Source organism: Mastigoproctus giganteus, chromosome 13, assembly GCF_048544385.1.
Source record: "Mastigoproctus giganteus isolate SK-2022 chromosome 13, ASM4854438v1, whole genome shotgun sequence".
Classification (NCBI taxonomy): Eukaryota; Metazoa; Arthropoda; class Arachnida; order Uropygi; family Thelyphonidae; genus Mastigoproctus; species Mastigoproctus giganteus.
In genome coordinates this window covers 160,699,340-160,722,523 of record NC_143587.1, presented here as the reverse complement: position 1 = coordinate 160,722,523, position 23,184 = coordinate 160,699,340, and the positions used below count along the sequence as shown (strand labels likewise).

Below are 23,184 nucleotides of genomic sequence, written 5' to 3'. Positions count from 1 at the left end.
ATTTTTTTCATAACTTTTACACAGCACATGTAATAGCTAGTTCCATATGAAGCTCCTGTAATACCCCTCCTCCTCCTGTTTCTGCTTTTTAGGCTACTGCATGTAAAAATAGAAAACAATGCAAGAATCAATTCTACCCTCACTTACATTCGTCATTAAACTACAGAAAAGGGATATACTTGACTATTAAGTCAAGTGTATCCCATTTCTGTAAGAACAGTCCCTTCTATTAACAAGAACTGGCCTGCTCAGAATATACTACTCTGAGTTTTGCACAATCCATTCTGGGGCCAAGCTGACTGACAAAGTTTTCATAGTAGTAGTAGTAGTAGTAGTGGCATATGATGCAAGAAAGCAAGTGTATGAGCTTATGCAGCATCAGCCAAAAAAAAAAAAAAAAAAAAATCACACCATTCCCTCCAAATGCCTGTCCAGTTCCTCCTTAAATTTATTCAACCTATCAACTTCCACAACGACAGATGGAAGTTTGTTCCAGCAATTAACCACCTGCTGGCTAAAGGCAAATGTCCGCACATCTATTCTACATCTGTCTTTTCTTAATTTGAATTTATGCCCCCTTAGGTTCGTAATCTAAACAAGTGGAAGGATCCCATCAGAATTGAGCGTGCTCAACCCATTCAAGGCCTCTCTCTCTCTCTCTCTCTCTCTCTCTCATTATGGCTTGGAAAATTCCAGACACTTTCAAATCTAGCCCTAACTCAAGCCTTTCCTCAACAATACCACAGTACTTGTTAAATAAAGCCTCAGACTGCCCATATTTGTGTATCAATATGTGTACTAGAATATCACCTTTTGTGCCCTTTAAACATAACAATTGTTCGAAAATATCAAAACTGTTTGCCCCTGATGTATGTGTAGTACCCTGATCCTATTCCACTAACCCTTATTGCATAAAATATTAACAGTTTCCCTGAAATAGATTCTCCAAGAATTTTTATTACTTCCTGTCAGATGAAGGCAACCCGTTCAGAGTGATCTTGTCATATAAATGCATGAGGGTAGGCTCTAACATTAGAGTGAACAGCTGAAACAAACAATCATTGCCTTTCTCTTTTCTTCAAGCACTCAAATTTGTCCAACAGAACACTAAATTTTCATTAAATTTTATTTTCCTCTTTCTGCATTCAGTACTTAACTGTGGCATTATGTCTAGTTGCAGTTAGGTCTGCATACATGCCATACACATTACGTGCAATAAAGTTCTAATTTCTAGGCCTTTGCATGTACTGTGTTTGGTGCCTTGGGGAAGGGAAGTGGCACCAAATGTGCATGCAACCCCCGCAAGGCACTATAATCACCTCTGGGGAATATGGTTTGCTGCTCTAGTCTGAGGCATAATTTCACTTAAAAATATAAATTAGTTCTATAGCAACCCAAATACAGGTAACCCCCATATAACACGCTAGAAAGGTTTCCATAAAATCTTGTAGTGTGAAACAGTGTTCTACAGGACTAAGAACCTGTACAAAATGGGGGGGTTAACAAAAGCTAACAAAAATACATAATTTTATAACTATCGGAAACTTAATTTTTATCAAAAATAGTAATAACTGAACAAACGTCTTACAAACTGTGATACATATATGTCAGATAATGTACGTTCATTTAATTTTCTGCCTCTTCACTGCTGCTAAGCAAAATCAAATGAGAACATTTTTTCTGTTGCAGAATATCTTCACCTTCTGAACTTTCTTCTGTAGCATCTTGATTTCATGTATCTTCTGCTCTCTTTAAAAAATCAGTAATCTGAGTTTGTTTGCTTTTGTTTGATAGATCTTTGTAAATTGCAAGGTATGGAGCTAAGCATTTTTGAAGCTCCCTTTTGAAATATGTTCCTCTCAGTCGAAAACTCTGCATTCAGAAAATAAGATTGTAATTGCTCAGCTAAGTTAATGCCTTCCTGTGTGCTTTTTAGTGTCAAATTGGAACTTCAGAATTTTAATCTGCGCTATCATCCTCTGAATTAATTTGGTTTACCTCCAATGCCATTTCCACCAAATCTGTTCCACCAGCTTCTTTTCTACAAGTAATTCTTGAACATCTTCAGTAGTCAAATGTCATCAAACCTTCTCCCTCCTAACAATATTTACTATCGCACCGATTCCGTTTTCTGCCAGTTCAACCATATTTCCTGAATGAACTGACAGTCCATAGATTTTTCCAACATGGTTTTAATGGTGACGGTTTTATTTTTTTGAGCAATAAAGTTATGATTCCAATACAGTCCACAACTGAGAAATCTTTCCATGCCTCCATCACTTCAATAGATTCGGAATCAATTTTTTCCAAAATCCATTGTAAATTTTCTAATGTTATAAGTTTTAACAGTAGATATAATGCCTTGATCTAATGGCTGAATTAAAGAAGTCGTATTAGGTGGTAGGAAGAGTACTTCAACATTTTTGATGACTTAAATCTTTTGAATGGCCTGGAGTTTTATTAATATTGTTATCCAATAGTAATAAAACTTTTACTAGATTTTCCTGCTTTAAATCCACAGCTGGCACAAAACAATTTAGAAATCATTCTTTTAATAAACTGGCAGTTATCCAAATTATGCCTAAGGAACTTAGGCATAATTTAGGACTGGAATTTAATTCACAATAAAGAAATTATTCCAATACAGTTCTTAAGAACAAAGTTTCGAAGTCACCATATTTTTTTTTTTTTTTTTTTTTTTGCAGTCTCAAACAATCACAAGCTTAATAGCACAGAACCTAACACGGGAATTTCTGAACAAAATAAAATATTGGGATTTTCCAATAATTTTTTTTTTTGCATTCACAAAAAAAAAAAAAAAAAAAAATGGAAATGTTGAAAAACTGCATCCAACAGAATAATAGTAGGGTTTTTTTCTGCATAAATTCTCAAAAATACCGTGCTTTCTGCGGTTTGCCGAAATTCTCTACCCATGTTAGAGTGAAACCATGTTATTTAAGTACTGCATTTTGCGAGGATTGCTGCAATTTATCAATTGCGTTAGAGCGAAACCGTGTTGTAGAAGTACCACATTCTACGGGGGTTGTCTGTACTTCTATCAGTAACACTACATGATAGCATAAAACTATTACAGCTGCTATAGCAATACATGCATTTATCCCTAATTAGAAATTCATACTTAAACTCTGCAATATGAAGTTCTCTGAGCAGTGCAGATGGGCTGCAAGAGCAGGTCATGTTGTTTTGTACAGGAATTTTGCTAGCAGAGACAAGGAGGTACTCGGCGCCTCCGTAGCCAGGTGGGAAGGAGAAGCAGTGCGTAGCACACGCTTCTTGATTAGACCGGGGTTCGAGCCCGTCACCACCAAATACGGAACATGCGGAAAGGTCAGGGAATGACCACCGCACCGGAGCAATATGGCCTTAGTTGCTAATGCTCCTAAAAACCAAATAACAACAACAACAACAAGGAGGTGATTATCCCTTTGTATAAGGCAATGGTTAGGCCACACCTTGAATACTGTATACAGGTCTGGAGGCCTCATTTTAAGAAGGATGCAGAGTTGCTAGAATGAGTACAGAGAAGGGCAACAAGATTGGTGAGAGGAACAATGGGCTTTCAGTGGAAGTTGATAGTTTAAAGAAAGGCTTAAGTTCTGCAAGTTGCAGCATCTGGAGACTAGGTACCTGCGAGGTGATCTGATCGAGGTGTATAAGGCCTTGAATGGTTTGAGCAGGCTCAATGCTGACGGGATACTTCCGATTGCTCAGATTAAGAACCTGAGGGGGGACAGATTCAAATTGAGGAAGACAGTTGTAGAATAGATGTGCACAAGTTTGCCTTTAGCCAGTGGGTAGTTGATTTCTGGAACAGACTTCCATCTGTCGTGGAAGTTGATAGTTTAAATAAAGGCTGAAATAGACAAACATTTGGAGTGACTGAATGGGTGAAATGGGAAGGTTTATTTTTGGCTGATGCTGTATAAGCTTTCTTTCTTGCATCATATGCCTCAACTAATGCTAATATTCACAGTGGCAATATAAAAGATAATTACAAAAATAAACAAATCTGCTTAAATAAACTTAAAATTTCAAATATGAAAAATTTTAGTAAAATGCTTAAAACTATTCAGTTATTAAAAATTACATTTGTTAGCAAAAAAAACCCTCAAAATTATCAAAAAACGTCCTGAATTTATAAGCTGGCTAATTAACACACCTGCTACTGATGAAGCACCCTCTTACAAAAAAAAAACATCTATCGATACAGTGTCAATCTCATACTGCAGAGGAACTTCACACAAGTTACCTCCGTATTGTACCGTTCCAATGTAGAAGTATACTGCTATTTATTTGAAATGTATGCTACATTAAATAAATGGCAATATATTTCTCCACTGGAAGAGTGATTTTTATTTTAAGTGTGTATTGCAATACTTGGGAACTCCTGATGTGCCTCCCTATAATTACTAAGCGTACCGATCTCCTCAATGTGAGATCAATACACTTAGCAGCAAACTTAGTTTGCTTTATGCAACATATATACTGAGACTATGCCCTACCTGCATAATACAGGAAACCCTTGATTAATGCGGTTTTGAACAATGCGGTTTTAATTAGTGCGAAAAATTTTTTTGATACTATCCCCTTAATATATGCGTTATCAAATTTGATTAGTGCGCTGTTTTTTTCTTGCGGTGCTTGGCAACTCACAACGGCGCCTAAAGCGGCAAATACGTGACACGCACTCACCAGGGTCTTCTAACTTAAATGAATGGGAATCGACTCCAAAATGCTCGACAGCAGCACCCCATACCACTCTGAAATTGAAATTTGCTCAGGTAACTCATATTCTTTTATTCTTTTATTATTAATATTAAACTTCTTTAATATTATGATATTAAAGAAGCAGTTGAGAACATACACAAATCGTGGGAAGAAATGACGAACAGCTGCATGAGAGCTGTCTGGCAGAATCTTTTGCCTGAATGCGCAAATGATTTTTGCGGTTTCATTAATCCTGTCAACAAAGTTATTGATGAAATTACTACAATTGGAAAAGACCTCGGCTTTGAGGAAGTAGATTCAGAAAACGTTAGAGAATTATTGGAATCGCATTCAAAAGACTTAAGTAACGACGATCTTGAAATTGAGCATCAACATGCATACGAGGAAGAAGACGAAAATGAAGCAGAAGAAAAGCAATTTGCTCCCAAAGAAATTTCATTCAAAAAACTTGAACTATTTAATACACTTTAAAAAGCAAAAGAACTCATACTAGAGATTGATCCAGATGCAGAGAGAAGCATGAACGTTCGTTGAGGGTTAGATAAGCAAATTGATTGTTATCGCAAAATCATGGAGGAAAGGAAGAAAGCCACCACTGTTCAATTGAAGTTAGATAAGTTATTTTTTGCAAAAAATAAAATTTAAATCATACTATCTTGTTTTAAATTTATTCCTTAATAATTTAAGAACTATGCAGTGCATTATAGGTACGTATTGAGTAAGAAAAAATATATTTTTACAATTTCATAATTTTCAAGGATTCATTATAATTATTCCCATTGTTTCTTAAGTTTGATTAGTGCGGTTTTAATATGTGCGGTATATTTCAAGGATTCATTAACCGCACTAATCAAGGGTTTCCTGTACTGTTTTAAAGCCTTCATAGAAATGAGGCCTATGCCAAATCTGCATGTAGTACTTATTGAGATTTCACAAGCTTGGTCATAATTTTCCACTGATTAAGGAATGAAAGGGGAAACTTTTATATATTTCATCCCACCAAAGGTGGAGTCATTTTTGAGAGTACAGGTAACCCTTTTATAACATGGTTATTCCTGCAAATTGTCGTGTTGTGCAAAACCGTGTTTTACGGGACTAAGATGGTTTTTTTTTTTTTTTTTTTTTTTGAGCATTAGCAACTAAGGCCATATTGCTCCGGGATATGCGGTGGTCATTCCCTGACCTTTCCGCATCTTCCGTATTTGGTGGTGACAGGCTCGAACCCTGGTATAATCAAGAAGCATTTGATACGCACTACTGCTCCTTCCCACCTGGCTACGGAGGTGCCCACGGGACTAAGAAAAAGTACAAAAGGGGGGGGGGGGGGTTATGTTCCAAAAGCTAACAAAAATACACTATTTCGTTAACAAAATATTAACAAAACTAACAAAAATACAACATTCTAGATTTCATGTATCTTCTGCTCTCTTTAAAAAAAATCAGTAATCCGGGTCTGTTTTGCTTTTGACTGATAAATCTTTGTGAATTTCATCGTATGGAACTAAGCATTTTTGAAGCTCCTTTTTGAACTTTTACTCTGTGTATATTGTCTATAAATTGTGTGTGCTGAGGTCGATTTTCTGTTTTGTTCGACGAAAAACCCAAGTTTCCGGGAGAAAAAACCATGCCACCCGAGCCCAACTAACTCAGACACATTGTGAAAAAGACCCATAAAAATTCCTCCCTTCATCGACGAAATTTGAACTCGGGTCTTTTCCAGCCAGTGTGGTGAGGAGGGCAATTCTATCAACTGTGCTACCAATGAGGGCTTCAGTAATTAATTATCAAAACCTTCCCCTCCTACTGATGTAGCAAGTTCTACTACTGAACCGATTCCATTTTCTGCCCGTTCAATCATATTTCCTGAATGAACTGACTCTGGCCATACATTTTTCCACACGCATTTAACATTGACGGTTTTACTTCTTTCAGCGATAAAGTTATGATTCTGATACAGTCCACAATTGAAAAACGTTTCCATGCCTCCATTACTTCAATAGATTCGGAATCAATTTTTTTCCAAAATCCATTGTAACGATTTTCTGATGGAATGAGTTTTAAAGGTGGATATAATGCCTTGATCTAATGGCTGAATGAAAGAAGTTGTATTACCCCAGTACAACGGTGGCAGTAGGAACATAACTTCAACATTTGATGACTTAAATCTTTTGGATGGCCTGGTGTACTATTCAATAGTAATAAAACTTTGAAATCTAGACTTTTTCCACAAGTTCAACAAGTACAAGTATAATAGCACAGAACGTAACACGGGAATTTCCTGACAAAATAAAATACAGAGATTTCTCAATAATTTTTTTTTGACTAGCGAGTCAACAGCAGGGATTCAAAAAGAGTGGAAATGTTGAAAAATCACATCTAACATAATAGCAGGGTTTCCCCTGCACAAAAGCTCAAAAATACCCTGTTATGCGAGATTTACCGAAATTCTCTAATCGTGTTAGAGCGAAAGCGTATTATATAAGCACCGTGTTGTGTGAGGATTGCCGCAATTTATCAATCATGTTAGAGTGAAACCGTGTTGTAGAAGTACCACGTTATATGGGGGGTTGCCTGTACAGTGCATTTTCCACTTGTTACTCGTATGGAAAGGTCTGGGTTTAAATCCCATTGGATACTGAAGATTTTCTTCAATGACTTTTTGATCGCGGATGTAGATAGTCCATCTCATATAGGAGAGAAAATTGTCCTTCCACTGTGACATATTCTAGAATTTCAAATCCACACTAGTATACAAACTAGTCCAAGAACATTAGTGTATAGACATAAAACATGATAAAAGGTGATCAGAATAGTAAATTAACCAGCACAATATGACTAAAGTAGTCGATAAATGGTTAATTTATTTATTTAGTTAGTATTAATATTGGCAAAATGATGCAGGAAAACAAGCTTAGGCAGCATCAGCAAAAGTAAATAAAAAATAAAATACAATTTAAATAAAAGTAAACAATATTATCTTTCTCACTATTTTTTACTCATTTCTTTTGAGTATTCATCCAATACTACCTTAAATTTAAATAAACTTCCATTCTCCACAAGTGTAGGCAAGAGTTTATTCTGACAGTCAGCCCACTAAAAATTAAGGAAAATTTTTCCAAATCTATTCTACAGATCTCTAATATCCTCTCAAGGCCTTAAACATCTCGATTGGGTTACCCTGCAGAAGGCTGGTTCCAAACATTGTAACTTATGTGTCTCTCTTTCACTCAAAGAATACTTATTTGTGCCCCTAACTAATTTTATTGCTCTTTTCTGTACCCTCTACAACAGGTTCACATCTTTTATTAAAATGTCGTCTCTAAGCCTGTATGCAACATTCAAGGTGTGGCCCAATGACTGCTTTATATATGGAATAATTGTCTCTTTCTCCACTGGAAAAGTTCCTATATATATATCACTGATAGAATCCCCACAAGCTATTCTAGAAGACTGCTAACTGTTCAGAAAACTTCATAACAAATTAGTTCCAAGAGTAGAATTAGTCCCAAGTCCTTTTCACTACCAACTATCTTACATTTGGTGCTACCTAAGTGAAATATGTTATATCACTTTACTCTAGTATTATCACTATCTAGATGCAAGCCCTTACCATTTCCACTGCTAAACTTCAGCTATCATTAGCTACCCTTCCCACCCTTGTACCACAACAAACTTCAACATTAAACATGAAAATCAATATTACTGATGAATATTAGAAACAATAACAGGGTATGCTCATAAAATGTCAATGATGAGCAACGGCCATTTATAAATACTTGCTATCTTCTACCATTTAATTATCACTTTACCCTTAATAGTCCTTCTTAGACTATTATCCATAACAGTCCATAATTATCACTTTATCAAAAAGCAGTCTTTACCTAAAATCTAAGTAAATAATGTCAAAGTTATTCTTTTCATCCAATTTTTGTTACAACCTCATACTACTTAATTATTAGTTAGATATGATTTCCCTTAACAAAGCCATGTTATGATCCCCTTATTGAGATGTAAGATATGACCATCCAGTTAACTAAATGATTAACTAGATTAAATAATAAACTAGATGATTATTATTTGTACTAGCATGTTGTAGAAAGTACTAGGGGAGAGAATATTCTTGAGCTCATCATTACTAATGAATCAGATGACATCACAGGGATTAAAGTACAGGAAACATTGTCAGGAAGTGATCATGCAATCTTCAGCTCGAAGATAAAGAAAGATGTTGCAGCAGTTAAAGGTAAAGGCACAGGTTTTAATTTCAGAAGTGGGGACTTTGACAGTTTAAGGTGCAATATGGCATCTGTGAACTGAGTGGATTGCCAAGGGATGGCAAGAATACACTTGAATTATGGAATACTTTTAAAACAAAAATCACAGATGCCATGAAAGCATACATACCTTTAAAAAGATATTGCAGGAGTAGGATGCCAAAATGGATGACTGTGGAGCTGGCAGGTCAAATAGAGCAGAAAAGGATAGCATGGGACAGTTACAGAGCAATGAAAAGTACTGAAGCCTACAACGAGTACAAGTTGATCTGTAATAGCACCACAAATAAGGTCAGGGAGGCCATGGTTGAGTATGAGAAAGCAAAGAATGAGGACAAGGAATTTTTCATGTATGTGAATACAAGGAAGAAAAAAGTGAATCAGATTGGATCCTTGTGCACTAGCTGTGGGAAAGTCTTAGAACCCAGCTGATGTTGCAGATGAATTGAACAGGTACTTTGCACCTGTCTTTACTGATGAAACATCCTTCATGCTGAGAAGAGGCTGTCAGAGTGAGGCTGAGATTTATAAAATTAGTGATGTTGTAATTACAAATGATTGTTTATTAGAAAAACTTTTAAGCATAAAGGTGATTTCTAATAAACATAATTGTTTATTAGAAAAACTTTTAAGTATAAAGGCAATTAATGTATTAATAGTCTTAATTCATCTTATACACCATCAGGCATCTCTCATATTGTGGAGTTATAATTCATAACTTTGCCATCATTACATCACTTGGAGGTAATGATGGCAAACCTACCCACCCACCGAAGAAGGACCAAATAGCCCTGAAACATTGTCATCTGGGTGGTGATATCCACTGAGAATAAGTAACAATAGTCTTCTCCTTTAGGTGAAGCGTTACTTATTCAAAGTAGTGCAATGTCATGGCAACTCGTTGTGAAGGTATTCACAATATGAGATACGACTTAAACGAAACCGCTTTTGCAAATAATTTGCTAATCTAGAATTGGCTGTGTACTAATATGATGCATTTGTCACTAACTTGTACATAATATAAAAGCAAGTAAGGCTCCTGGAGCTGATGGAAAATACCCTGTAGTTTTGAGGGAGTGTACTGAACTATTGAGGTTAATTATGAAGACATCTTTGGACTCAGGGGAGATTCCTTTGGTTTGGAGAAGTGCCAATGTATCGCCAATACATAAAAGCGGTTCTAAGAGTGAAGTTGGTAAATACAGACCAGTTAATCTGACTTCAGTGGTAGGAAAAATCTTAGAGACAGTGATTAAGAGTACAATCCAGGGACATTTAAAAAAAAAAAAAAATTGTTCTTGTTTATATTCTTGTATTGATGATTTATTGTAAACTCCACGACCACTAGGTCAGTGGAGTTTACAATAATCATCAATACAAATGTTAATCGTATTTAGCAGTCACGGGCTTGAACCCCGGTCCACTCAAAGAGCACGTGCTACTACCCTCAATGCTCCTGACCACTCAGCAATGTTATTTAGATAGATATGGTATTCTGAAGGACACACACAGTATGGATTTGTTCAGGGTAAATCATGCTCAACTAACTTAGGAGGCTATTTTGACACAGTTATTCATGAGCTGAATTTAAGGAATAATTTTGACATAGTTAACTTTGAATTTTAGCAAAACATTTGACTCAGCCCCTCATGAGAGATTACTGTATAAGCTTGAACAGGTTGGGATTACTGGTAAGATTCTAAGATGGATTGCTGGGTGGCTGCAGGGCAGACTGCAGAGGGTTGTGATTAATGGATATTCTTCAGATTGGTGTAGTCAGGTGTGGGGTCCTCCAAGGATCAGTTCTTGGATCACTGTTATTTCTCATTTTCATAAATGACATCGATGAAGGGATAGGTGGTGTGATGTCAAAATTTGCTGATGATGTAAAGATTGGCAGCGTTGTTAATGAGCAGTGCCAAGCAGTGCTCCTTCAGGACAACTTGATCAGATTTCAAAGATGGTCAGAGAAGTGGCAGCTATGTTTTAATCTTGCTAAATGCAAGGTCTTACACATGGGAAATAGCAACCCACATATAAATTTTATGCTTGGTGGGCATTGAATTAAAAACAGTGGAAGAGGAAAGAGATCTGGGAGTTACAATATGGGCAGAAATGAAGTTTTCTGAACAGTGTAAACAGGCAGCAAGGAAAAAGCCCATGGTGTTTTATTGATGATTTATCAAATGTTATTCTCTAGAGATGTAGGAGGCCATAATCACACTGTATAAGGCAATTGTAAGACCCCAACTAGAATACTGTATTCAAGTATGGAGCTCTCACTCGAAAAAAAGACATTGAGCTCCTTGAAAGGGTCCAAAGACGGGCAAACTTAAATGGAGAGATTGGCAGAAGGCTCTGATAGGGATTAATAAAATGAATCAAGGTGGAATTCTCACTGTTTTAAAGAGTTCAAGAATGAGGGGTCATAAATTGAAATCACAGGGCTTGAGATTTAGATTAGATTGCAGGAAGTTTTCTTTTAGCCAGCGAGTTGTTGAGAGCTGGAACAAGTTGCCCTTGCAGGTAGCTGAGACTGACATCATCAGCCATTTTCAATCCACTGTAGGATGAAGGTCTCTCCAGCAACCTTCCAGTTCTTTCTGTTTTGTGAAATGGCCATCCATTTACTGCCAAGAACTCTCGAATTTCATCTGTCTATCTTTTCCAGGTTTTCTTTTAGCACTCTTGGGTACCTTTCTGTTATTTTCTTAGTCCGTCTGTCACCATGTCTTCAAGCCATGTGTCCTGCTCAAGTCCATTTCAGTTCTTTAGTTTTAATAAGAATGTCCTTTACTTGAGTTTTGCTGCCTAATCCACGTGTTTCTCTTCTTTTCAAACAGTCTGTTTCCGAATATAATTCATTCCACTTTTTGCTGTGTAGTTTTCAGCTTCTCTTCCATTCTTTTAGTGAGTGCCCAAGTTTAATTTCTATAAGTCATGGTGTGGAGTATACATTGGTTCATCATTTTACATTTTAGACAAATTAGGATATTGCTCCTCAGTATGTGACGTAACTATACTTCCTGAATGCTATCCATCTGAAATTTATACTTCTCTTGACATCAGCCATTTATCATTATTACAGCTATGACTTGTTCAAGTATATAAATCCAAGTATATTCCTACCTGTGGCATACTTGTTCATCATCACTTTTGTTTTAACCATATTCATTTAGTCCGAAATCCTTACTAACTGCATAACTGATTAAGATTTTCCTCTAATTCTTCGGGATCACTGCTTATGGTCACAATGTCATCTGCAAATCGTAAGTGGTTTAGGTACTCTCCATTCACAATGACTCTTTTCTGCGACCAGTCCAATCTTCTGAAAGTTTCTTCAAAGGGCAGCAGTAACCAACTTTGGAGATACTGTGTCTCCTTGTCGAACTCCTTTCTCAATTTTAAATTTGCTATTGCCTTTGTCTAGTATAATAAAGGTGGTAGCGTTCTCATATATTTTCTTCAAAATCACAATGTATGAGATATCTATGCCTTGTCTTTCCGGTGCCCGAAACATTGCCTTATGGAGCCAAATGCCTTTTCGTAATCCACAAATGTCAGGCATAATGGTGTTTTATATTCATTTGCTTTCTCTCTTAGCTGTGATATTACGTGAAGGTGATCCATTGTTGAGAATCCTGTCCTAAACCCAGCTTGCTCTTTCGATTGATTCTCATAAAGTATTCTTTCTAATCTGTTAGTAGTGACCCTTGTGAACAACTTGTGGATGTGGGAAAACAAGTTAATTAGTCTATAATTTACAATTTCTGATTTATTTCCTTTCTTATGCAGCAAAATTATGATTGCATTATTCCACTCATTAGGAATCATGCTTTTCATAATGTATTTTGTGAAGAGTCTTGCCAGCTTCTGTGTCGTGTCTCTCCCTCCTAATTTTAACAACTCTACCGTAACTTTATCTTCACCTGGGGCTTTTTGATTCTTCATTTTCTTCAATGCATATCCTACCAAATCAGGAAGGATATTGAGTATGTTGTAGGTGTTGCTAATTTGTGATCCAGCTTCCCCACTGCTGGCAATTATTCCCTTGCTCCTAATATAATACTTTATAGTAGTCTTCTGCTATTTCAATTATGCCTTCTCTGCTATTTATAAGTACACCATCACTATTCTTCAGATTTAGTATCATTTGTCTTTCTGTATTACTGCTCATGACTGCTGATTTAAGTCATTTGTTTTCCCTTAATATTCTTTTTTTGTGTTAAATCTTCTTATGTCCTCTCCGAGTCTCTTTCTAATGGCTTTGCATAACTCAGTATACTCTATTTTGTCCTTGTCAGTGTTTATCTTGCTCTTCATTTGCCACCTTTAGTTCATCGTGACAAGTGTTTCTTGACTAATTTTTTCTTCTTTGGATTTCTTTTTACCTATAGGTTTCTTGGGCTTTATCACTTTCGTGATATCATCTATATCAAATGTGTATCTTACCATTCCATGATCACTTCCAAAATTTACTTGTTCAGGATGGTAACATCGTTCACAATATATCTTCTGTTAGTGAGGATGAAGTCACTAGTTTTTAATCATTAGAAGTCATTAGTTGTTAATCCATTTGGCTCTTTCATGTCCAATTTCTGTTCACCCTTTTCTTGATAAAAAGTGTTCAATACTGACATTCCTTGATACTCTCCAAATTGAACATCTTTCACTTCTCTAATTTTTTTCACCAATTCCAAAATTTCCTAGTTTCCATTTCTGTGTTTTGTTTTTTTCCAACCTTAGCATTGAAGTCCCCCATAATGATGGTGTAGTGAGTTTTCTGTTCATCTAGAAGTCTCTCAATTTTGATGTACATTTCTTTACCCTCTTCATCATCATCACTCGATATTAGTGCATATATCATTATAACCTTTAGTTTGTAGCTCATAGAAATCCTGAGTAGTAGTAGTCTTGACAACCTTGGTGATGTACTATTGAATTCCAAAATGTTGTTTTTAATATTCTTATGGACTAGAAAGCCAACTGTACTTTCACTCTTTTCATTGTTTCCATTGGTATTCAGCAGATTTCCACTCGATAAACTTGTAAGTGATTAATTCCTTCTTCTTCTTGTTTCAGTCAAGCTGATGATATTCCAATTCACATTGTCTAATTCCTTTTCCAGCTGCAATATCCTATCTTCACTGATGAGTGATCTTACATTTTAACAGGCCAAGTTCAGTTTCCATGCATGGCATCCTGATCATACGCAGAGATTAATTGCACACTCTGCTGCCACTCTGATCCACTAGCTGCTTAATAAGAGGGAGAGTGAAAGCCACTGGGGACTGAGGGCCATTTGTTTTGTCGTGTTGTCATATTTAGTAAAGTGCTGGAGGGTTTGGTCTTTTCCTCTTCACGCTGACCAGGCATCTTGAAGAGAATCACTATACACATCCGTTGCCACCAAAGGGACGTAACAGGGCTTACCAACGAGGTGTGCATGAGTGGATTTTAGGGAGACAGGCCAACCGGACTTCTCCTAAATCTTCTAAAATAGAAAGATATTAGATCTATCAGTGTTTTAGACTGAGTGTCTGGTAAACCACAGAATGCCTGTTCCCCTCTAAGCTGAGGCTAACAGTTTGGATATATTCAAAGGTCAACTGGATACTTACCCGTGTGAGGAGAGAAACACATAATTTGTGTTTTCTTATCTACTTGGTTTTTTTTTGCCAGGACAGCAAAAGCCTGCGGCATCCTTTCACTATATGGCAAATACAATTACTAAGGATTCCACAAACTTTCCTGGTATAGAAGTCACACTAGCAAGTCTACAGTTGCTCATTTCACCCTTTGAGCCACTTTTGTGAATAGGAGAAATATTTGCACATCTCCAATCTTTAGGGACCTGACTCCAAGAATGCTCTCATTACAATAGCCAAAAGTTTGCTTACTTCTTTTTGCTGTTTTCTTTAATCTAATTGGATACGTTCCATAAGTTCCGGTCACTTTGTTCACATTTAATTGTAATTATTTTGCTTCTAGTCCCTTCTCATAAAACATCATAACTGTTTAGACGAAAGTGGTTGGAGTACAAATAGTATAAATTTATTCATCATTGGAAGAATAAATTTATACTATGACGAAGTCTTGATAATTCAAAAACCACAATCACATAACCTTTGTTAGATTAAGTTGTGTACAATTCTGATTTTTCAAGTTTCCAAGCATAGCTCTTTTTTCTTTGTGTGTATAATTTTTGCATAGTGTCCTGTTGGTAATTTATTCTACTCTCAGCATTCTCAGGATTTCAAATATAGTTGAGAATTTTGTTCTTCTGTGCCAGCATAAGTGCCTTAACATCTCATGATTCTGAGATCACCTTCTCCACTGCAAACTTCTCTGCTTTGGAGATCTGTAACCTTTTAAAACTCTTCTCATGCAAGGTTTTATTTATATCCTTAATACATCATTATGGATCTCACTTTCATTATGATATTCTGTTATTCTTCAGCTTCAGCATTCCACAACTTCATAAATTATTCAATATTTATTTGCAGAGGAACAGAATTGTTCAATATAATTATCAGTTTAAAAAAAAAAAAAACATTTTTGTTTATGAACAGATAAGTCAACTGAACTGGTTTTAGTTAATGGATGGTTGATCGTCGGTTAGCAGGTGGTTGATCATTGGAACAAATTTCCATCTGTTGTAGTGGAAGTAAATACAGTCGATTCTGGTTATTTGGGACACATCGGGACTAGTGCATTTTGGCCTGATTAAGCGGCTGCCCCAATTATCCGAAGTTTCACATAAATAGTTAAAAATGCAATGTACCCCCCCCCCCTTTTTTTTACAATTGGTTCACTGTACAATCAAATCACGTTACGACGAACTCAACATAGTAAAGTACTGTTCACTATACGATGTGCAGTAAGCGCCGGTCATTGTGATCACGTTTGTGAATTGAATTTTAATTCTATTAAACAGCGATTCTAATTAGCGAAAATAGCAGGAATATTATTCACAGGCTATAAAAGCAAAGATATATTAAGCAGAAATTTACCCTTTATTACCTTACCAATTAAAAAATACGAGAAAATCGGAAGAACATACGTGATAATCGGAATAATTAATACGTACTGTAATATGTACATACGAACTAGTTGACATTTCTGTTCACTGACATTTGTGGGTGGGGGTTAAAATTTAAAACAGTAAAAAGATAAGCAATCAATAACAAAGAACACGGCACACACAAATTGCAAGTAACACAATACGCGCAAGTGAAAACGGAGTAACGAGTTACAGAGCTTTAAAAATACGAATGAAGAGAAGATCTGAAAATTAATTTTTTTTATGATTGAAGATTTCATGGAAGTGTAAACACATTTCCAGCTGTTGGTATTATTACAAATTCAGCAACATCGAGTTTACTGTCCGTTTCACTAAGAGAAATGCCCAATAAACAGGTGACTGCTAATTGTTTTTATTGTTTTATGGTTGTGACCTCCAGAATTTCAACCAAACCATGTGGTACCATCGGAGACAATCGTAGGGTAATCTCCAGTGCTGCGGTCTCCTGCCCCGATTAAACGGCATGCTGTCCCAATTAAGCGAAGTAAACCCTGGCAATTTTCTCGATTGGTTTCTGTTTTTTAAGATTTGCCCCAAATAAATGGCTGCCTCGATTAACCGGTGGCCCAAATAAGCGGAATCCACTGTAGTTTGAATAAATTTAAAGAAGAAATAGTCAAATTATCCTGAAATACAAGTGTATGATATCAAAACAATTTTTTTCTTCCAGTTCCTTCATTACTGCAACACAGTATCTGATCAGATTAGTGAGACAAAATCTCCCCTTATTAACAAACCCATGCTGTGATTGAAGTAGAGGGTTGTTAAAATTAAAGTATCCCTATGCAGAGGGCTCTGGAGTGAGTTCTAGGGCTCATACTGAAGAGAAATTTGGACAACAGGTACAATAAAGAATGCGCTCGTCATTTATTGGAAAAAAAAAATTAGTTACAAAATTTGTCACTATATGGCACTGTGGCAATACAAATCACTTGAACAGCGCTACAACTGTTCAATGTGTCCTACATTTTCCATTTGAAGAACAGCATTTTCTATAGCAGAACGTAACATGTCAACTGGAATAGCCAGCACATGATGTCTAATGCTGTCCTTCAGATCTGCAAGAGCTTGACATCCTTCCCGATACACCTGGTTCTTCAAAAAACTCCACAACCAGAAGTCGCATAGGGTGAGGTTCGGTGATCGGAGTGGCCAAGATGTCTGGAAACAACAGCTGTTGACCCATTCATCTGTAAAGTGCTGCCTTAGCAATCTTTGGACACAACGGTTGATGTGGGGTGGCACACCATCTTGCATGAATATGGTATCCTGAAGGCACCCACGTTGTTGCAGCTCTAGTATTGCGAAATTTGCCAACGTTTCATAATATCGCTGTCCAGTGAAGGAAAAGGTGGGGAGTCCAGTCGATGTTACCTGTTCAAAAAAATATGGTCCAATCATGAATGTGGCCGTAAATCCACACCCACTGTCACTTTTGGAGAATGTAATGGAACCTCTTGGATAACTCAAGGGTTTTCTGTTGCCCAAATGCGACAGTTGTGCATATTCACTTGTCATTTAAGCAGAAGTCGACTTCATCACTCCAAAGGATGTTCCTTGGCCAAGTGATATCCACTGTCATTCGCACCAGAAACTGAAGTGCGTAAGTGAAATGAATATCTGCATCACCATGCTTTAGCTGCTGCAGCATGTGCATCTTGTAAGGATAGTACTGCAGCACCTGATACATTACTAGCCTTACAGTGGAATACGGCATGTCCACTTCACGAGAAACAGTTGGCACACTTACGCTACCACATGGAGATTGACTTGATAAATCCACGACAGCCATGATAGCCACATCTTCAACATGAGAGGAGTCCACTCATTTTCGACCTCTACCTGGTTGAACACCAAGATGTCTTGTCGCTTCAAATTTCGCAATCATTTTGTGGACATCAGAAAACAGGTCCATGCCTTGTGCGCTTCTGACGCCAGAATTTTCTGATAGCCGCAGCTGCTGTTGTTGTTATGATAGTACAGCTTCACTAATAGCGCCTTTTCCTACAACATTGTTGACGTTGCTGCAGTGCAGGCAAACATCTACTGTATGATTTTGAAGAGACTGCTTTGCTTTTATGCAGTACAGTAGAGCTGAGTAGTGGTGCTGTGGCAATAACTTACGATTATCAAATATCGTAAGTTATTTGCATAATCGTAACTAAGATAGTTAAGTGCCATACAGTGACAAATTTTGTAACTCATTTTTTTTTCCCAATAAATGGCGAGTGCATTCTTCATTGTACCTGTTGTCCAAAAATCTCTTCAGTACGAGCCTTAGAACTCGCTCCAGAGCCCTCTACATAAGGATACTTTCATTTTAACAACCTTGTATAACTGCCTTCCTGTCTAGATGGTCCTGCATTACTTCCTTAACCAGTCATTCCATTATTTTACCTGGAACAGAATTAAATTAACAGGTCTGTAATTACTCGTGTCACCTTTTGATCCCCCTTTGTGAATTGGGGATACATTTGCACATCTCCAGTCTATAGGGATCTCCCCCCCCCCAAATCCAAAATATGCTCTTGTAATTATGGTTAACGATTTGAATACTTTCTTTGCTACCTCCCTTATTATAATTGGATAGGTCTCATCCACTCCAGGTGCCTTTTTTATGTTTAGATTCAATAATTTCTCTTCCCCTTTCTTTTTAGTTATCACAAAATTATTTAGCTCTCCCTATTAGAGTTTGATGAACTTCTAGCATCCCCTTCCCTAAAGAATTCATGTGTGAATGTAGATGCAAAATACCTATTCAGCGTTTTTAGCTATCTGAGTAGGATAATCAATTGACAGGTAGTGGGCCAGTGTGATTCAACTGACTCCTTTTACTGTTAATATAAGCAAAGAAGTCGTTGCTGCTTTTCTTTGCAGTCTTTGCCAGAGACTTTTCATAATCTGCCTTAGCCTGTCTAACCTCTTTTGCAACTTGATTGCAGACTTATTTATAATGTATCACCTGATACTTTATATGCATATAACATACTTTATTAATGTATTAATGATACACTTGGGCTCAACTAATGTTATTAGGAACTCAAGATATTCAGTTCTAGACCACTGCTTCAATATTCATTATGGTCTAGATATACCTTTCTCTAATGACTATTTACAGGAAGGAAAGCACTCTTTATGAGATCAAAATTTATGGCACTTACATGCGAGCCCGTTCCATTTATTAAATTCTCAGTATTATCAATATACATAGATGATTTTTGAAAATGGACAGAGCAGTGGTGACATCCTGACTAGTGATAGTAGGTATGTTGATATCTCCTGACTGCTCTACCTCTGTATCTCTTCTGGTTGAATGCAGTATTTATTCAGCCAAATTATATGCAATCAAAATAGTCTTCAAAAACATGAACTCTGCAGCTAACCCAGAAGCCATAAAATATATAGATTCCACGAGTGCATTATAAAGCAAATCTCCATCATCTCATCTTGTCATTAATTAGATATCAGATCTATGTTAATACACTTATATGAATCTAGCTGCTCAGTTCATTCTGTTGGATTATGGGCAAAGAGAAAGCAGATCAATCTGTGGAACATCCATTCAAACAGATTCAATATATTTCCATGTATCATGTACTGATTATAAATTCATCACACATAAAAAGTTTTTGTAAAGAACAATGGACAAAAAACAACATATAAAGGAAAAAAGTTATTACTATGGCAAACATCCAAAAGAAATAATAAACTTCTTCAGATTAAATGAGAACATAAAAAGAGAAATATTCCCTTATTCCCTTAGTAAAACTAGCTGCTTTTCCACCATTGGCCTCAACATCTGCACCACTTATAAATAACAGTGGAATTAATGCATTATCTGTCAAATATGGGCAATAATTCAAGGTGTTTCGTGCTGCAGTAAAAAATATGCTGTGCTTATTAGCACAGCTGTATGGATCAGTCATGGATTTTTGTTTCCTGATCATTCTGCACTTTACCTTTTGGTTGAACTAGATGCAGTTGGAGCCAGCAGACTCTTGTGTATATTTGAAATCAAAACCTCAAAAGTTATTGAAGCAATTGATACACCTTACAAAATTACATTACTAGAAGTTATTAATACATGAGGGGTACCATATATGCATATTCTTGTCTTGTAAGTTTAGAACTTTCCATTATGTGTGTGGTTTTTTGCAGTAGGAACTAAAAGAGGCAGTGTTATCTTTATAGACCTTTGTTTAGATGAAGAAAACTATTTAAATGAATTGTTACCAAACCAACTAACTTTTATTTCAAGGTTAAACAGTAATTTAGCAGTCAGAAGAGAACAGGTAATTGAATATAATCATCGTTTTTGTATTTCTCTGAATGATGAATTGTCATTACAATTATTTCCAGTATAAAGGACACAATCAGACTGTTTACACATACTCTTTACAGAAGATGTTGCTGTCACTTTAGTAACACTTGCAGTAGGTTTCAGTTTTGGTAGGCTTTAGCTGTGAAATGTGTGACATCTGATGCTTAAATACAGTAGCAGTTTTTTTAATCACAGTTAACATCTGTAGTGCAGATAACACATCAGGAAACCAAAAATTATCCAAGGAATTTCTGTTATCTTTGGATTATTAGAGGATACTGCAATTATTTGGACAAAACTTACAGCCCAGACTGTAAGTACAGCTTCCTTCTATTCTCTGACTTATTAAAAAAAAAAAATGATTAGATAAAAGTGCATTTCTTTATTGAGATTTAATGAATTGCTGCTTGTGACTAGAATACAGATTATCAGTGGATCCTCACAATCCAGATGAATACAATGATTGTGCAGTTAGTCATCTGATATCTTGTTATACTGTTCCTTGAGCTGACATTCTTTGAAACCCAGATCAACAATATAAGTTGTGGAGCTCTAGCTTCAGATACAACAGCTGAGAAAATGACTGAATGAAGATGATGACTAACCTGTGCCTGCTCTTGCAAATACCACTGGTGAGTCACAAGTAAGTCATCTGAAGAAGATCCACCTAAATGTAAGTACTGTTATTCCATGTGTATAGTAAGCATATTCTACTGAAATTTTAACATTATCACAAGAACCTTTACATTTAAATCTCAATCCAACTTAAAAGAACTAACACTATCTCAGTTCTTATGGGATGATGCAAATTTATCAAAATTATTTATTTAAAAATAATTCCACTATTTGATCATTTATAAACAGTCAGCTGAGTACATAAACTGAAGTACTATGCAATATAAAGAACTGAACTGGGCCCTGGCAGTCCTTGTACCATTAAACTTCCAAAATGCACTCACCACTATACTACTCACTGGATAAATTGTACAGTATCTGGAATTGCGACATGAAAGCATTTAGAAATGTTAGCACACATTTGAAAGGTATAAAGTATATCTAATATAATTTGCAAAAGATAGAAATGAAAATACTGTTACATGTTCTCATATTTTCTTCATCACATAATAGTCCTAGAAATCACTTTCTACATGAAAATTAAAAACTGCATATACTAACCATCTACTAATGATCACTTTTGAGTGATAATATGAATGATCACTTGGGGCATAATTTACTGTGTAAGTAATAATGATTCAAGTAATATTGAGAGGGGGAAAAAAAAAACTCTTCATCAAATAGTTCCAAAACTTATTTCATGAATAGTTAGTTTTAAGAATGGTTTTTTTTTTGGTTTAAATTACTCACACGATGTATTTTTGACGACATGAAGATAATTCCCACTGCTTTATAAAGTGATGTTTTTCCACAGTTTCTGTAATTAATCTCTGTGAAGTCTCTATTGCACTGAGTGAAAATGTGCTACAATGTTGGAACTATTCTGTAAGTGATTTCATGTAATTGCCAATGCATCAAGAAAGAAATTCCTTTGTTTTAACTTCATAACCAAATCTGAAAAATTCTTATCTGTGAAGAGTTAAACAGTTAAGTTGAACATAAAACTAATTAACATACTGCTGAGAGTATATACTCAGCAATATGTTGTTAAGCTATGATGTTTATGCTATTTCCTCAACAGTCAAAAAGTAAGTTGTTATAATATTCTTAAGGAAAATCTACGGTTCGTAGTAGGTTAATTAAGTGTTTTGTTTCCATCTTCTTATTCTATCCAGAAACATGATTTATGTCTGGATAGAATGCTCAACTTTACTAAAAAAAGACATTATTCCTTCTTAACACTTCAATTAAATGAATCCTTGAAATCCAACTTTTCCTCCAAGAATTCATTTTAATGAAAAGGATATGCATGCATCAACCGATTTAGTTGTAAATATCATAAAACAATTCAATGCTTGGTAATTAGACAGAAGAGGAGAAAAATAATTTCAAGAAAGTGTTCATCCTTATATTTCATTAATCAATGATCTACTTTACCTTACCTCAATACTATGTAGCCAACGCTGAGGTGGAACATACTTATAATCTCCATAAACTGGCCAGAGCGGTCGATGATCTCCACTACAATCATGAAAAAGGTTGAAAACAGTGGACAATAAATTTAATGATGTTTAGCTTTTATTTAATGATCCATAATATTTAACATCTTTCATTACATAAAAAATTCAAATTACAAGTACAGCAGAATCCCAGTATCAATTCTAAATGCACACTATCTACATATAAAAGAAAAGCAGGAAGAAACACCAATGAGAATATATAATATTAGTCATATGGTGCAAGGAGGCCCTAGGCTTTTCCTGCACTAGCCAAAAATTAATAAATAATAATAATAATAATAATAAACCAATTATTAATTGGTTTATTAATTTTTTGACACCATCTATAAGACTCCCTATTCAGATAAGTTAACACTAGCTGAGCTTTGAATTTCCCCATGTTATCAGCCTCAAGCACCCATGGAGGCAATTTATTCCAATAATTAAGAACTCGCTTGCTAAACGAAAACTTCCTGCAATTCTGTCTAAATCTCTCGTCTCTCCACAATTTGAATTTATGGCACCATTCTGGAATCACTTATAATAGTGAACATTTCACACTGATTGATTTTACTTTCACCTTTCAGAGCTTTATACACCTGAATCAAATCTCTTCTAAGTTGTCTAGTTTCCAAGCTCTGT

The 23,184-nt window shown here is 35.9% G+C and overlaps 1 protein-coding gene across 3 annotated transcripts in view; it reads right to left on the bottom strand.

Annotated features, from left to right (window-relative positions):
* The window catches only part of LOC150076554 (uncharacterized), a 198,790-nt gene that overhangs the window by 58,499 nt on the left and 117,107 nt on the right, over positions 1 to 23,184 (bottom strand). For all 3 annotated transcript variants that reach the window (XM_090388182.1, XM_090388180.1, XM_090388181.1), the window contains exon 7: positions 22,486 to 22,564. In XM_090388182.1, the coding sequence (XP_090244308.1) occupies positions 22,486 to 22,564 (79 nt within the window). The remainder of the gene's footprint in view (positions 1 to 22,485; positions 22,565 to 23,184) is intronic.